The following is a 17,545-nucleotide window of genomic DNA, read 5'->3' as shown; positions in this document are numbered from 1 at the left end:
GTCTCTGTGAAGCTAGCTGAACATAGCATTATACACCTCAAAACTTCCTAATGTATCTCTTGGGCAATAGGAAGGGAGATATGTTTTTGTGCTAATACTCATTCCCTTATCTGTTTTTGACACCAGCTGTCAAGATGAGTCAAAATCTTGTGGCATCATTGAGTCACTTTGCTATTTTTTGTTTTGTTTATGCTGAATGGCTAAAACAGACTGAACATAGATATCAGTGTTTGTGTGTGTGTGTGTGTAAAATGAATTTTGTGGTTCCTGTACATTGTATCTGTTAGCCAATTTCTGTGTTTGAGATGTCAGGACTCAATTACCCAGACCTGAAAGTTTATTGAGATAATCATTCACGAAATGATGAAGCTTTGTGAAGGATGTCTTGTGCTCTTCTTTCTGTATACTATCAGAAAAAGGAAAGACTGTTCTGCTCTTTTCCTGATAGGATATTTTGTTATGAAATTAGGTTGCCTTTTGTACGTGGCAGGCTGAAGTGAAAGGATTTTTCTCAGCTGTTTTAAGATGGTAGCTAGTCGATGCTGTAATGTTTGACTGCCTTTTCTTCTTCTTTTGTTTTTATGATCAACGTAATTGATTTAGTATAACTTGCTCCTTTGCTCCTTTTTAATGTTACCAATGTTCTATTCTAATTCCCTGGGTAATGTCTGTCTGTCATACCAGCTTCCTGTTAACTTTGATTCAACTCAGCTTTTTTTGTGTGGTATTTATTTTTTTTTTGCTTGTTTTTTGGGGGGAGGGGGGGGATTAAAATTTGATTAGTGTATTAATAAATGTCTGACACTTTGCAGATCTTTACAGTACTTTACTGTATATGCTTTAACGTAAAAGGGATGAAGTGGGTTTATCTTGAGCTTGACCCAGGTTGACTTCAATTTGAAATCGTTTCCTTGATCGTATTTTCTCCTTGAAAAAGCAAAGCTAGTTTTTGTCAGTTGTTATAGAACAGTAGTGCGTTACTGAAATATTTTCCAACTTTTTTGCTTTTTTCGTCAACCTAGATATATACTTTCATTTGTTGCCAGTCTGCTCTAGCTTTCTATCTCATGTTCTCATGGACTCCGTAGATGAAGAAAGTGAAAAGTCGTCTGTTTTGACAATATTGACTTAAATCAGTGTGACCCCATCCGTTCACAAATTAAATGTGATTTGTCTGGTTCATGCTAAGAGTTCAGGAGTCCCAGAGATCATATGTGTTTGTAAGATGGGGTGATGGGAAGTGACATGAGTGTATCTATAACAAATGCTGTGATCTTCTTTTGCGTGTTGGATGTCGTGAAAACTGTCTCTACTTATGCGCTGACAATTTTTAAAATGTCAAGAGAAATGTCAGTTTTTCCTTATTCGTTGTTTGATGTTTATATTTATATTATATTAAGTTGTGCTTTTTCACTTTTTCAGCCTCCTCAGGTTTCAAAATAATTTCTGAGTATGTTTTTGTTCCCTTTGTTGTAGAAAATTAATATGGTAGTGGTAGATGACTGGGTACTTGCAGGTTTTTTTTACTTGGTTTCATGGACTTGTCATCAGATAACAACTGCTTGTTCATTTCATTGCAAAAATTGAGAGTTACTCCATTTGGCCTTGCTCTATACACGGAGGAAAGAAAAGTGATGGAGTTATTTTTCTCGCATAAAAGCATTAATATATCATACTGTCGGCAAGCTGTTCCAATGTATTGATCCCAAAATGCAAAAATTTTCAGGAAAGAGAAAAACACCATTTCATTCTTTTAATGATTCTACCTATTTTATGTACCGCTATCTTTTCTTGCTTTCTTCAACATTTAGAATTTGAATTTCATCGAAATATTTTTTTTTCACTCGCGACTGATACCGCAGATGAAGAAACAGAAATAAAAAATGTTTTTAGAGATTTGGGCATAGTACATCCGAACTGCTGGCAGACGATGTGTGTGTTTTTTTTAACGGGTGCAGGAAGTCAGGATCTCATGTCAGGAGTTAACAAGTTTAACAAGCCCTTTGGACACTCAAGTTTTGCTTGTGAATAGCTGCATTTACATAAAGAGGAAATGAGCACACCAGAGGGGGTGCTCTGTATAGCTGATGGTAAATTTGTTACTGCACCAAAAGAACAGGTCTATTTCCGACAAACGAAGAAATAATGCTAAAGCATATCAATGTTTTCACAAGAAAGATTAGTGACTTCATTGGACCTTAAATTTACAGGATGCCCCCATTTTGGGGAGTCACTGGGTAAATTTTAGTCTTACGGAATTGGAGTCACTGGGTAAATTTTAGTCTTACGGAATTAAGCATTTTTCTTGCCAAAGCAACGATATTCTCACTGAATTTATTATTCTTACATGAACAGTGGAGTCCTGTATTTTTGTATAGGCTTTTTTTTTGTTTTTAGGTTTGCAGTCAAATTTTAACTTGACTTTGTGTGCTTAAAATGAGTGACTTTTGTGAGGGAAACGCATTTGCTTTGAATGAAAATTGGTGGAAAATTGTCTTGTAAATTGTTGAAAATGTTTTTTTCATCTTTGATGTCAGTTAGGCATCAACATTTGGAGCAGCAGAAATGATGAATTTGGTGCTCGAGTCTTTGTATTCATTATTGTTAACATGTGAAGGGCTCGGTCTTGTTTTAGGATTGTATGATGACTGATCATAACTGAATAAAAACATGAGAAAAGGGAACTTTTTGGAAATTTTGTCTGCAGATGTTGTAAAGTGTAGAAAGTTTACGTATTAAGGGAGGTTTCTCTGGCGTATGTAGTGTATTTTTTATGCGTTTTGTTGTTGCACGCAGAAGATGCATGTTTGATTTGCATGTGAAGAGAATTTTTATAGTTTCTCAGTCTTTTCGATGTGGCATTGAATTCTTCTTAGCTCAGTTGACCCTGGCAGGTAGTTTAGAAGCAGTGTGCCTCCTAAATTACTTAAATAGTGTTGATGGGGGCGTAAAGCTTCTACAATTACAATTATTGGTGATTTTCGTCCCTCTCGGTAGTTCATTAGTGACTTCTGTCTGGTTTTTCGTATGTGGGCTCCAAGATGCATAAGCAGCTCTTGTGTTTTTGAAGGGGACAAGACAATTTGGGTCGTCAGGAAAAAAGTGGTCATCTTAGACCGTTGGCCGTTAGAGTAGGTTCGACTGTGTTAGACAATTCTCTGCAAATATCAAATCCCAGGACACTCATTCCCTCAAGGCACTTTGATCACATCTTTTGTATGCATGGTGAAGAGGCCAATCATTATACCACAGACTTTTACTTTATTTTAGGAAAAGTTTTATGGCACTTTGAACACAAGTGGGTCTCATGTAAGTGCTGAGGATTACAGGTGTTACTAAAGAGTAACACACAAATGCAAGGAGGAGAGATAAGGACAGCAGATGTTTGATAGGATATGAACAAACCACATCAGAGCACTCCCATACCACACACAAGACTTCTACTCTACCATAGCTTTTAATATCGTGAGAAGAAAGGAGGCTCATACTTTTCTTTGATTGTTTGTTTGTGTAAAGAAAAGCACAATGATAGAGTTTATGGTCATCTAGTGCTAGGAAAAAGTAAAACAAACAGAAAAAACAAAGGGAAAGTAAAGAAGTAGGACCTACCAAAGGCACTCTCCAATCACACACACTTTTCACTGAAAGAATGAATAAAATAACCACACACAAGAACCACGTCTATATCACTTTATTCGACTTACTGGGTAGGTAATTCCATCGAAACACCAAAAGTGGCATGTACGGGTCAATTTTTAAGAAAACCTCCCTTTGTGCATCAAATCATGTCATAATGCAATAAAAAGGTCAAGTCAAGTATACATGTATCACAAAAAGGACTTGCAAGGAACTAAACACAACAAAGATTCCAGGCCGAGGCATGCTCCTATTCCTAAACATAGTGAGGAGCAGACATGGCATCAAACTTTTACTGTTAACCCTATCCGTACACACTGGGGTCATTTTATTTATACCCCTGGGGTTGTATTCTTCACATTTTAGAATACTTCTAGCACGAAGGTCTCTTTGAAAAGTATTTATCAAAAAATCATTTTGACAGACTGCTATGCAAAGCGTACGGATCGGATTAAGGAGTAAATTTCCTCTTTGGAAAGTGGTGACACAAGAGTTCCCCACGTCGTACGGATACGATAGTAAAACACGACGTACGGATAGAGTTAATGAAACACATGGGGCAAAAAAACAGGCATGAGTAAACAACCTTCGAACAATATGTGCCTTAGCCTTAATGGCCATCTTTTTTTTTCTATTATTATTATCATAAGTGTTTTATGCCTATTCGACACAATTTTGATCGCTTACCTAGACAGCTTTGACTCTGTCAGGATCAATCCTCGCCGAGAAGGATTCTAAGTTCCGACTCGGGTCTTCTGCGTGTGACGGCAAAGTGCCTAACCGCTACACCACAGAAGCTGGTACTGAATAGTCACAAGTGTGACACTCATCTTAAACTCGATATGTTACACGTGTCCTTACTGGGAACATGAGACTTAGACAGTTACTTCTCCAGTAACAAATCAGTAAGGAAAACCCAGGTATCGTTCATTCAGTTGCAAGCATTTGGTATCAAGCATACTTATAATCTTTTGTTTTATTCAACACTCTTTATCCATTAAGAGAATGGCCCTTTCATCACTTGTGTTAATTAAGAGGTGCTATCTTTGAAATAGGACAAAGAAAAGGGGTGGAGAGCCTTTAAAAATCCCCAAACAACCCAAGTTCAAGAACGCTCCACTGGACATTTGTACCAGGGCCATCCATATCATCGCTCTGTGTGATACAACCTGAACTAAAGAGGGCACCCACTGACGATGTGAGCCACCAACGGCAAGCAAAGTGTGAATTTTTTTTTTTTTAATGATAAGGTGTTGATATATAATAACAACAATTACATCTACACATCATTCCACTCCATAAACTTCAATAATTTTTTTTTTCCTTCCTTAAATTTTGAGCATACAGCATTTAAGACCCTTTGGTAGCCATACCTTATTTCATTTAAACAAATATGTGTGCTTTGTGCTCAAGGCCTCCCCATAGGCAGAACGAATACATGAATCAACAATTTGCTTTAACCTTTAGAGCCCTGACCTCCTGATGCTACCATGCCCGCCCCTCTGCCTGAGATCTTGGGTGATATATTACTACTATTCATGTGATCGTCAAAATCACATTCCATATTCCATTCATAGTAGTCCTCTTCATTTCTAGTATTCTAGTAGCCTATTTACTTTAGAAAGATCTTCAAAATAATCAATAATGTCCTGTGTAGTAAACAGTTTCCCACACGTGTTTTGTCCCAGGTTTGTTTGTTTGGTTAGTATAGGGTTTTACGGCGCTCACAACTGCATAAGGTCATATGAGCGCGCGGGACACACCTTATACTTTTTCGTTGGTAGGAAATTTTGAATTTTGCCCGGGTGGCGGCCGAAGCCTACTTTTATCGATTTAGACCACCAAGGGATCTTTAACGTGCGCAACTTGCACACGGGCCCTCCGAGATTTTTCGCCCTTGTCCGAGAAGGCTAGGTGTAGATCTTTCCTACCAGAAGATCAGGGGTGTGGCAGAAAGACAGCAGTTAGGAGGAGCCAAGGAGTAGCAGTAGAAAGGCTGCAGAAAGAGTCAGGAGCCCAGAGGAGGGGGCAAAGGAGGTGAGGGGGTGGGGGCAGAAAGTGGAAATGAAAGCAGACAACAGAACATTGTTAGAGATCAGGAAAGGATGTGAAAGGAGACAATTTTAGAGAAGAAAATTTTTTGGTCGCTACCCGGAATCGAACCCGGGACCTTTGAATGAGAGGCCAACACCTTAACCTCTACGCCACGAGAGCCCCTTGTCCCAGGTTTGGGGATATTATCATATGTCTCCCTCACCGCTGTACCAGTAGCTAGGCATACGGGCAGTTTTACGCGCAACCGGCTCAACAATGGGTGAAACAAAACAAGAAGCCAAAGCACACAAATACAATATGTGAGGCATGCTGACACAACGAGTCACTCCTCATATTTTGTGAATGGAGATATCGGTCGAACATTAACATATGGTCGAATTTGTTGATTTTCAACTGATGCCATTTTCTTCAATTTAACATGCTTTTTATCGTTTCATACTAAATAGATTGTACAAACTCAACCTAGACATTTGACATCTATATTCCCATTGGGTCAAAATCAAAATCTAAGAAATAACACATATTGTCAGCACACAAATACAATATCATCATGATTCACTGCCCAAAAACACTTCTGCCATAACTGCTTGTAAACAGTTAGAAGCACACCGGACGTACTTCTGTGCAGTGATATAAACTCCTAGAAAGACTCTTGTTTCTTTGAAAGACCCCATCATGCATATTGTCATCACAGCGTATGGTCACCAGCAAACACTCATTTTGACCCCTTCCCCGATCACATCACGTATATACATATTGCAATTTTTTTTTAATTTCCCAAGAATCATGATTATCTGAAGTCTGTATTCGTTAACAAAAATAGCAATAATAATAACATAGCATCAAGCAAAAAGCATTTGTGACTGATAGACTTGGTCATACGTCAATTTTCACAATGGTGTATTGTGCAGTCTTACACTTAGTAGTCAAAATTAGTGCTGGGCAGTCCGAATGTTCACAAACAGCCTTTATCAACTTCTTCGACCTTCGAGGGAAATAAAAATATGTAACCATAAATGCGAGTCAAATTCACAGCACTGTCATGACAGTACAATATATAAATTGTAGTGTACTAATAAGTTAACATTGAAGTTGTTGAAGAACATATAACTCCAGGATACGTGGAAGCACAATGCATGACACAGGCAGACTCGGAAGGTGCCGACACAGAGCAACCAGTCTTGTGAGACATTCCCGACAGGTGGGGGTTATGGAACAGTTACATAGGAGGTAAATAAAAAGAGGATTTAGCACACCAATTTGTAGATGTATCATAAAACATGGTCATAATATTTTTTTTTAATCAACACTGATAGGACAAATAGACCTTATCAAACAACCAACAAATATCTTTCTAATTTTGCATTCTGTATATCACTGACATTACAAGAGCTTACCCAGAATCAGGGTCAGGTCGTCTATGAGAAGCAACAAGCCACCTAACCATTACACCACAGATGCTGGTCCATCAACATTTCAAAACACACATAACCACAAAAATTGACGTAACTTTACTATGGCTCATTCAAAACCGGATATGCATTCTTTTGATATGAGTAGGGCAGTGCTACTAAAAGAGAAAATGTCGCTGTAGAACCTGCCATTTATTGCTTTACAGATGTGAAGATCTCTAATTTTTTATAAAACTTTGCAACTCTAGAATATCTGTGCATACAACATCAAGATATTATAAGTGAGACACTCCGAGTCTAAGCCCACATCATTCAGACGGAAAGTAAATACAGCTCATAGAACTTGTTCTTTAGCTCCAGAAAACAAACCCTGCTCCACTTTCTCTCTACTTTCATACATAAAAATACACGTACAAAAACATACACACATACACAGAGTAAAACGTTTTTGGCACACTTGGGGAACATTTTGATAACACACAATTATGGTCCTACCGTTAAGTACACATCTAACATATTGCAAGTGACACTTATTCTAAAAATCAGTAGCCGTACCCAGATGAAAATTTAGTGCCTGTTCATGTATTCAACTCATACTTGTTACTACATCTCCACAATAGTCAAAAATACAATTATTAAGAATATTTGTGCAGATAATTACAAAAAGTATTAAAACCATGGAAGACGTTTTCAAGAATTGTACTGCTGAACAATTATTCTGTTGATTCAACATTTAGCAGGAAAGTAAAATATTGGCTGCATTATACTCTTTTGAACGCTAATACCGGAATTAGAATACAACTGAAAATCATGACTTTTCTGAAAAAAATTAGATTTTTAGATTTTAGATGTGATACAGTTACTAGAATTTCTGCAACTCTGGAATGCTACGGCTACCCTGCGCCCTGCTTAAACTTGGGCACCATCTTATCACCATCAGTTCTCTCTGCCGTGTTGTAAAAGACATACTGTAACAAATGCCTTTCATACGAGCAATTTTCCCAATAAAATGAAGTCCAAAAAGTATACCCCCCAATTATACACGTGATACATATACAGCCAGCATTGGGCCCGACAACAGGGAAGAAATACTGAATTAGATTTTCGCAGATTAAATCAAGACATCATATTATTTGATGCTTGACTAGTACTTGATTTCAAGCAAGCTGAGCCAGCCCCCCCCCAGCATGTCAGTAATTCACCCCGTACCTAATGCACAACCTGCAAAACTGGGCTGACTTTGGAGTCAAAGTTTAACCCCAGTATTATACGCAAGATCATGTGATTATAAATATAAACGGTACCAAGAGGCTGCATTCCCAATAGGACATAGTTGCACATTGTTCTAGTTCTAGTGGCAAAAAATATGAGTTACTCCCTTTTGTTTTTTGTTTTTTTTAATTCTCTCTGTAAACCAGGGACAGAGAAATGCTTTTGCTTTTTTCTTTGAAATTTTTATTTTATTTGTCACAGCAATGACATGTCGAGGCTCATGGAGCCATGCGTGGGTAGAAGGGACAAGCATTCACCAACAACAGGATGTCAAAACAAGAAGCCCACCGTGTATAGACATGCCCTATGTTGAAGAAGTATCCTTTTTTTTAAAACAACAAACACTCCTGCATTAAAATAGAAACACATCTGATTCCGTGTTCGGAAAAAATTAGACAGATAGAGAGACAGACAAAAACAACAGTGGACTAGTGAAGAAGAAAACTCATCACTAGCAGGTGTGAAGGTACAGCAAAATTTTTAGTAGTAGTAGTATAAGGTTTTACGGCGCTCGCAACTGCTAAGGTCATATGAGCGCGCGAAACACAAAAATTTTGAAATGTTGGAAACATACAAACTATGCAGAGGTAACTATCTGTCAACAACATCCATCACCTCTGTAATATCAGTTCCAACAACTTTTTATTATTTCAGAGTCAGAGGGCAACTGCGACAAGGGAAGAACCAGCGAATAACTCTAGATTTTAGAAGCTGATTCGAGTAATAGCATAGTGCCACTTTAAAAAATATTGACATGGAACTATTTATGATGGTTTGCGGCTTGCCTTTTCAGAGCGATAGAGTTGTATCTGCACTAAATCTTTATAACGAATCAATATGTAAATTTGACACATTCCCAACCACGCACAGAGGGGCTGGCTCAGAAAAGTTCACATGAGACATCCATCAACACCTGGGTCCCAACCATGCATGTAATAAATTAAAATACAAATCCAGATACATATACATATACCACTAACCGAGGTAATGGGGGATACGATAGCACATGCTGCAATTAAACATATGACACCAGTAGCGATTAGTAAGAGTGCGGCTTCTGCCTTTGCATTGAAATATCCTCACCCCTCAGTTGTTTTTTTGCTTCACCACTTCTCTGTGCAATAAAAGTCATGACAACAAGCATCCTCCAAATTGCATTGGTCCACTTTCATCTATTCAAAAAACCCAACAATTTTTTCATTAAACAATATCAACATCATCACAAATAAGACATTTTTTTTTAAAGGAGAGACACCCACATGACTTTATTAACCTTGACAAACCACAATGGGAGCACAAAAACTTTGTCATGATCCAATCAACAAAGAAAAATACATGGGCACCATAAGATTACAGATGTACATTTGTAAAAGACAGCATACATAATAAATACACAAAATTATATAAATATCTTCATAGACACAATAAATATCTTGCCATTAATCTTATCTTTTTATAAGGGTGACTGCCAGGCCCCGGGACTCCTGGGGCTCCCAGGAAAATTTATAAAATCGTTGACAACCCCAGAATGCCCTGGGCAAATTTTTATTTCATTTTTTTCTCTCCCAAAACTGCCAATTCTTTTGGGCACGTCATAGTTTGAGTTTCCACTTCGGGTGACATGGTTTTTTTTACATACTCAATCTCATCAGCATAGTCTTGTGTCAAAGATTTTATGTCAAGTATTCATACAACTTGCACTATTTGAGTCAACTAGAAGTATACCATCGGTATGAAATCGAAAGTAGTGTGAAGTTCACACCTATAATGCAATCAATAGGCTCCTGTCCAAACAAAGAATTTGAGGGTACTTACATTAGTATTAGAAGCCTAGAGGCACGCCAGGTGCCTCACACATTTCTCATTGTCTTTTTCATGAGGTGAACCTTGTGATGTATAGAAAGATGGTAAGAGAGAACCTTTGTTCTAATGTCTGCATCCACTTGCGTTTATTTTTCTGCTTTTGACTCGAGATATTCTACGTCTAGAATCTAGAAATTGTTCTGAAATAGTACAGGTTTAACACCCTTAACAACACTATTAGGTCATGGTAATTTTAAAAACAGGACCTCCGAGTTTAACGTCCATCTCCAAAAGGACCTAGCCAAAAGGGAAATTCATGTAAAGCGCCTTTCTCTAAGATACAACATCGGACCGAGCTGAGGCCCGAGCCCCGACCTAACAATCTCACAATTATGAGTCCCATAGCTTAACCACTAGGCCATTGATGCCACCTAGAATCTAACTAACTAGGGCAACATATTTAATATTATATTAATATTGTGTTGATGTGGTCACGGTACAGCAAGTGTACTGTCGCTGTTGAACAGAGACTTGTTTTGGTTTTATCAGACCTAACTAGACTACAGAATTAGTTCAACACATGAACGTCATCAGACCAGAGTGATGGCAAAGGTAACCTCTTTTCAGAGAAAATGGTCTTCGAGCAACTGCTTCAACAAATGGCTAGGAAAGAACATCTCAGAACAGAGCTATGTGTATCATTTGAAAGGGAAAGAATAGGTCCACAAGGGGTAAAGAAGTTGAATTTCATCAATGGTTGTTGGTGGTCTCGTCATCCGAGCCAAGAGTGAGAGTCACAAGAAGGCTATGGAACTACACAACTCTCCAGCAAGAATACTTAAGTCGTCAGCATTTTCTTTTTTTGTTCTTCTGCTTCAACTTCCAGTCTGAGTTCCTCCAGTGCTGTCAGCAGCATTCTGTCAATCCCTGACAGTGAATAAGCACCATGTGTCCTTCTTGTGTCTAAAAAACCCATTTCTGTGTCAGTGTCCATGACAGAAACCCAGACTGCAGAAATTACAGCTAATGCTGCAGACACTATGAAAGCAGAGATTCTGTGACCTTGAAAATCAATCATATTGACCTACATGTCATTCAGAATACATTAATATTGTTTAAAGCGCATAGAGCTTGCTTTCGAGTGAGGACATGCACTATACAAATGCCATTTATTTATTATTATTATTAGAAGTGCAAGTGATGTGTGTGATATGTTTCGCACAATTTTTTTCCAATTCGGCAATTGCTCACCAAATGTCTCTTGGAAGAACCAGAAGGACAAGTGTAATTACATTGCGTCACATGGATTGACCCCTCACCTCAGTGGACTGCTCACAGAGAGACTGACAGCTTGCAACCACTACATTATTCTGTTTGACAAAAGCTTGTGCTACCTCATGACTAAAAAGCAGAGGGATGTTGACGTACACTTCTGGATGGGTGATCTGGTGAGTAGTTTTAACTAGATGAATTTTTTTTTCCCCTATTGACACAATCTAGATCATTTAGGGACAGGCTTTGACTACGCCTGTCAGGGCCAATCAGGGCTAAGAGAGATACATACAACCTCCCAGGAGAAAGAAATACTCAATAAAAATTCTCCCCACGTGTGTTTGACCTTGGGTCTCCTGTTTGTGATGGCAAAGCGCCCAATCGCTACATCACAGGCACTGATTCAGCTTAAATTACCTGTCATATCCACATAGGCCTAATATTTTTATTCATGTATATTTGATTGCTCATGTTTATCACTGTTTTTGTGTACTAACTCGCATAATGTTAACATCATACTTACAATATCTATGATGCAATTATTCTATTTGAATCTGGTGTTCTCAGCTCAGTTTTTTCCTTTAATATTGTAAATGTATTAAATGTAGGTAAACTTGGTTTCCAGTTCTAATGAAAGCTCTAGGTGAATAGTGCAGAAGATAGTGTGGATGTTGGAAGAGTCGGTCACATCACTAGTTTTGTGTGAAAATGATTATAAATAATTCACCGTGTCCTTATTCTTTGTCGGCCGGTCTTCCTCACAGGTGGTGATATGGTACCTGACCTCATGATTCATGGGTCATGCAACTGCGAAGCAGATTATGGAGAGACTTCTAGAGTGATTGCAGGGTGTTGAATGTAGTACCATCCGCCTGCCCTTCATGGATGCCCTAAATGTTAATAAGAAAGCGCTGCGACTGCTTTCGCAATGTTTGCAACTAGATCAGTATTGCAAGAATGATGTATATTCACAGTAGACTTTGTCAGACATGAATTCCTGATACCACAAAAGGATTTCAAATTCCAGGGTTTTTTACCCCCTCTTTATTCTATGTAATGCAAATTCCCTTAACACAAAAAATTAAACTACTCTCTAGTTCTGTGAAGTTCTTTCTTTGCGGGTTTCACTGTATTTGGTTATTGTACCACTCATGTTTTAGTCAATTTATTAGCCAGTGAATACCCATGGTTGTTTGTTTTAATATGTTTGGGGGTTTTTTAATACAATTTTTTTTTCAGGCATCTCACCAGGAACGCATCATAGACCTGGGAACTGGCAGTCTGCACACAGTTCACAATGCCTTGAAGGAAATACTATTGGTGGCCTGACCATGATGACAGCCACAACAGTTACAGTCAAACCCAGAGCAAATATTTACCTTAGATTTAAGGCAAATCGACTATTGAGGTCAATGGCAGTCCAAAAAGACCATCCTTCAAACAAGGCACTAATGGGGCCGAGGTTGGAGGCTTGCTCATTTGTGTATGCATTCATCAACGAATTGCCGAGAGTGTCATCTCTGAAGTACTCATAGGTGCAGAATCTGGACTGGGCCATTCCAGCAAATGTTGCTCTGGAGGAGTGTAAGTTTTTCTTTTTACAATTTTTTAACCAGTTAAAACATCAACTCAATTACCCACATTTTATTTTCAGTCGTCTTATATATTTAATTTTTTAAAAGATTTTAGTGCCCAGTCATTTTCAAGTGAGAGTACATTGCCACTTTGTTTTGGAGTATGGCAGATCTGAGATCAAAGGAAATTTGAACTGTTAATGCACCTTTCTAATTAAATATCAATAGAAGGTTATTAATTTTATGTTTTGCAAATGGACAACAAGTCCACTTCCACTTATTACCCCAGTGATTGCAAGATACAGGGTGTCAATGTTTTGCTTCAAGATGGCTTGCATTGCATATTTGAAAGCATTTAGTGATTAGTAAATTATTCCTTTTTGGTTATACTGATTGTTGATTTCTTTCCACTGTCAGCAAGCCAACCCTACTTTCATGGATCCTGGATAGGAGGGAGGAGCAGCTATGGCAATGTACCACTTGCATAATACCTATTTTCCAACCAAGTAACCAAGCAAGTTGATTTCTTTCCTTCTACAATTGATTGTCTAAGTTCACTGTATATCGGGTTAAATTGCTTTCACAATGGCTCATGGGAGCTGGTATTTTTTCACAGCTGTTAAAAAGCTGGAGGTTACATTGGACCATCTGGTCAACTGCAGAACACGGAGACAAATTCCTCGAGGAGTTTAGGGGTGTTCAGTAGTTGTCAAGAGGGAGCATGTTGTGTGACTTCAAACACAGAGAGACTGGACACCTTCTGGTCTTCCCTTGGGAAAGACTTCCTTGCTCCCTCGAGTGATTTTTCATTGGTTCTCTGCCTGTCACATGGACAAGCCGAGGTGGAAAATGGGTTCAGCATAAACCAACAGCTGACCTGTGTCAACCAAAGGGAGTCCGGCGGACTAGCTTGCAGAGTCGTTGAGGACTACACCAGATCTGTTGGTGGCCTGGAGAAGGTAGTGATCGATGGGAAGATGGATTGCTGCAACTTCCAATGCACGAGCAAGGTGTGTTGGTGGAATTTTAGAGCCTAGTGATTTCCTTCATTTTTTTTTTCATCATTGCCATCCTATTTCCTTGTAAAACAGTTTTTTGTGAAGAGGTTCTTTCCAAAATTTAGAATTCAAAGTATAAATCCCATTTTTCTGGAAACAACTCTTATGTTCAGTCTCACTCTGTACTCTGGCATTGAAGATGTGATGTCTATGTACGATTTTGTTTGTCCTTTCTTTTTTCCAAAATCTCAAGATCAGAAAACTAAAGATGAAAGGAAGGAAGAGAAAGAGGAAAACGGCCCATCTTGAAATAGATTTTAATGTTAAGGAAACCAGAGACAACCTGGAAAAGACTGTGGAACAGAAAGAAGACAGAGTTTCCAGGACTGACAACCTGAACCTGTCCCATGATAGCCACGGACTCTGCAGAAAGATCAAAGTGCTAAAACAGCAACTGCAAGTCGGCTCGATCTCCTCGTCTCTGAGGTAGCAGCAAACCATGTGCACAGTGGGGGTTTTTTTGTTTGTTTTTTAGTAAAGGGTTTTACGGCGCTCGCAACAGCATAAGGTCATATGAGCACAGTGTTGTATACATTTGTAAATAAGGTAAGTAAAAAGCTTTTGTTAAATGCTTCACGCGCTGTGATGATCGGATGGGTGTTGCGATTTACGCCCCTGGAAAATCTTTCTCTTTTTGCCACATTGGCAGTCACCCTGACACTGTTATCTCCATAACTTAAATATGATCAATGAAAAGTCTAACAATAAATCCCTTTATTAGAAACAGAAATGCCCATGACGCTTAATAAACACTAGTTTTCAATATTAACTCTCCACTGAAGAAAAAAAAAAATCCCTTCCACAATTTTCACATATCATTAATTTATATTTTATGTGAGGTGTGAGGAGACATCTGAATAAAATCTCCCATTTACAACTCTTCTTTTCTCTCACACGTTAGCCTACTTCAGGACTAAGAGTCAGTCAGTCACCAAAATGACTTTATTCTTCTACTTCTCATTACAAAAGAGCTGTGTTGGCTACATTTATCAGCTCACTTTTGAATGGACATTTGTACCATCTGTAAAGCCTATCTGTTTTATTACCATGAGACTATCAATAACCAATCTTCCACCCTCCCCCGTGAATGAAAGGACACACTGACCAAAATATCAAATAATCAAATGACATTATACTGGAAGGCTAGCCATGAACTATTCACAAGTTCTCAATGATTTAGTGAAGTCAGTCATGGCACACACGCCGCTCATCCAGGGAGATAAAACTTGACAGCACCGCTCAGCGCGTAACAACCATAACGGATTATATTCGCTGTACATTTAAGAGAATAAATTAAAATTATGAAACAGGTGTACAGTCAGACCTGCCCTGACGACTACCTGTTCAAGGAAATCACCTGCACAAACAACCACTTACCAATCTCCCCTCCCCCCCTTGTGTTTTTTCGACATTATAATGAATTTGTCCATTAAGACCACCTGTCTAAGAAGATCATTAGTTTCATTGACAGTAGGTGGTTGTCTTGGACAGGTGCAACTGTACCGAGTTGAAAATTTATCATGTGAAGGAGCCAACTCATTACAACACCACAATAACAAAACCATTAAGAGACAAACAGTTACTATCACAGTCATGCAAAAACTTATATGAATTGTCAGTCTGGCAAAATATCCTCAAAACAGATATTTACATGCCTGACTTGTGGCACAGCTCATTTGTACCTCAATTCTCAATACAGTATAGTAGTGCATACTTTAAAGCTCAGAATTACTGAAACAATTATCAAAAGTGGACTCTCCATGGCGTATCCAATTCTCTCTGATATTGTAAACAATAGAAACAAGAGACATCCACAGCTGACAGTGTTTGCAAGGGCAACCATAGAGGTGTATCCTTGGTAATTGAGTTGAGTTATGTACCAATCTGAAGTATTTTTCATGAATTGGAGGAGTCCTTGAGGAGTAGACGACGAAAAATGCATCCACACCAAATTTGGAAGCACTACAAGAAAGGCTCTGGCTACCATATAAATACATTGCCACGCTTCAATGGAACTCTAAATTGCAACAAATAGTATTTTGAAAGCTTTTTTAAAAGGTGTAAAAACAATAGACTAATTTTCCTTTCGAGTCTAAAGAGTTTTTACTTTATCATTTTCCTGTTTAATCAGAACATTAAGTGCCACAGACTTTTTAAAAAGTCATAAAATAGTACATCTGCTCAGACTGACTTCTAGGTAGTTCAATCTCCTGATCTAACTGCTGACGACTTACAGCTTTGTTTGCATAGGCCACAAAGATGTCATACCAAGCATAACACAGTTGGTGTGAGCCTTAAAACATGTACCAGCATTCATTTTTGACATAACATTACATGGTTTGAGACTCATACTAACAATATAATAATCATAATACATATCCTTCTTTCTCAGATAAATATTATACATGGTTGGTCTGATCCTCAAAACAAATATCTGCACTCACTTTTGAGATAATAGTTACGTATGGTTTGAGACTCACACTAACAATATAATAATCATAATGCATGTCTTTCTTTTTCATTTATAAATATCATACACGGTTGGTGGGAGCCTCAAAAAACGTATCTCCATTCATTTTCAAATGAAGTTACATGCTTTCAGACTCACACAAACAATATAGTAATAAATAGAATACATCTATCTCTCTCTCATATATAAATATTATGTACACTTGTGCTTGTCTTGCATCAAAGCAACAAGCATTGTGACCTTTGTGGTATCACCCACGACCAGATGTCGGACCGATGACTGCTACAACACTGGCCCCTCCAGGGACCACGACGACACATGACCACACCCATCACCGCCACTGGGGCGCGCCGCTACGCTTTGACCTTCGCACTCTCCATGACGTTGAGGTAGTTAACCTGGAGGGGTTTGAAGTCGGATAGTGCCTGCCTGGCATCTCTTAGCTGAAACCATTTTCTTCGCCGATCTAAGGAAAAAGAGATAAAAAAGAGAAGCCCGTTTTGAATTAATGACAAAAGAGAAACTTGTTTTAAGATAATGGCAATTCACCATCTATCCTAACTTGTACCTATTAAGCTAGCTGTTATGGAGTTGAATCAACAAGATAGTGTCCATATTTTACAAGGAAAAAAAATTAGTTTAGTGTTAGTAAGAGTTTTACGGCACTTGCAACACTATAAGGTCATATAAGTGCCGAAGATTAGAGGCGTTACAAGAAAGTAACAAACACAAAAAAGAAGGAGGGAAGATCAGGACGATAGAAGTTTGATAGGAAAGAAGAAGCAAACCACACCAGAGCACCCTCCAACCACCCACTAGTAAAAGTTTTAAGACACTTGCAACAAATATAGGTAATATAAGTGCCAAAGATTAAAGTAATATAAAAAGAAAAAAAAAGAGGAGAAATATGGACCATAGATGTTTGATTGGAAAGAAGGCGCAAACCACATCACAGAACACGCCAACCGTCTAAGACAGTGGGAGTGGGGGGTG

General features: G+C 38.4%; 1 protein-coding gene across 3 annotated transcripts in view; it reads right to left on the bottom strand.

The window, feature by feature from the left end:
• Positions 1 to 9,917: 9,917 nt before the first annotated feature.
• Positions 9,918 to 17,545, bottom strand: part of LOC101861679 (diphosphoinositol polyphosphate phosphohydrolase 1) — a 52,235-nt gene continuing 44,607 nt past the window's right edge. For all 3 annotated transcript variants that reach the window (XM_005105119.3, XM_005105120.3, XM_035971532.1), the window contains exon 5: positions 9,918 to 17,018. In XM_005105119.3, coding sequence (XP_005105176.1) covers positions 16,906 to 17,018 — 113 coding nt within the window. In that variant the 3' untranslated portion in view covers positions 9,918 to 16,905. The remainder of the gene's footprint in view (positions 17,019 to 17,545) is intronic.

The sequence above is a fragment of the Aplysia californica genome, unplaced genomic scaffold (assembly GCF_000002075.1).
Source record: "Aplysia californica isolate F4 #8 unplaced genomic scaffold, AplCal3.0 scaffold00453, whole genome shotgun sequence".
Classification (NCBI taxonomy): domain Eukaryota; kingdom Metazoa; phylum Mollusca; class Gastropoda; order Aplysiida; family Aplysiidae; genus Aplysia; species Aplysia californica.
The sequence above is the reverse complement of the archived record's forward strand: the minus strand, read 5'-3'. Positions and strand labels throughout refer to the sequence as shown.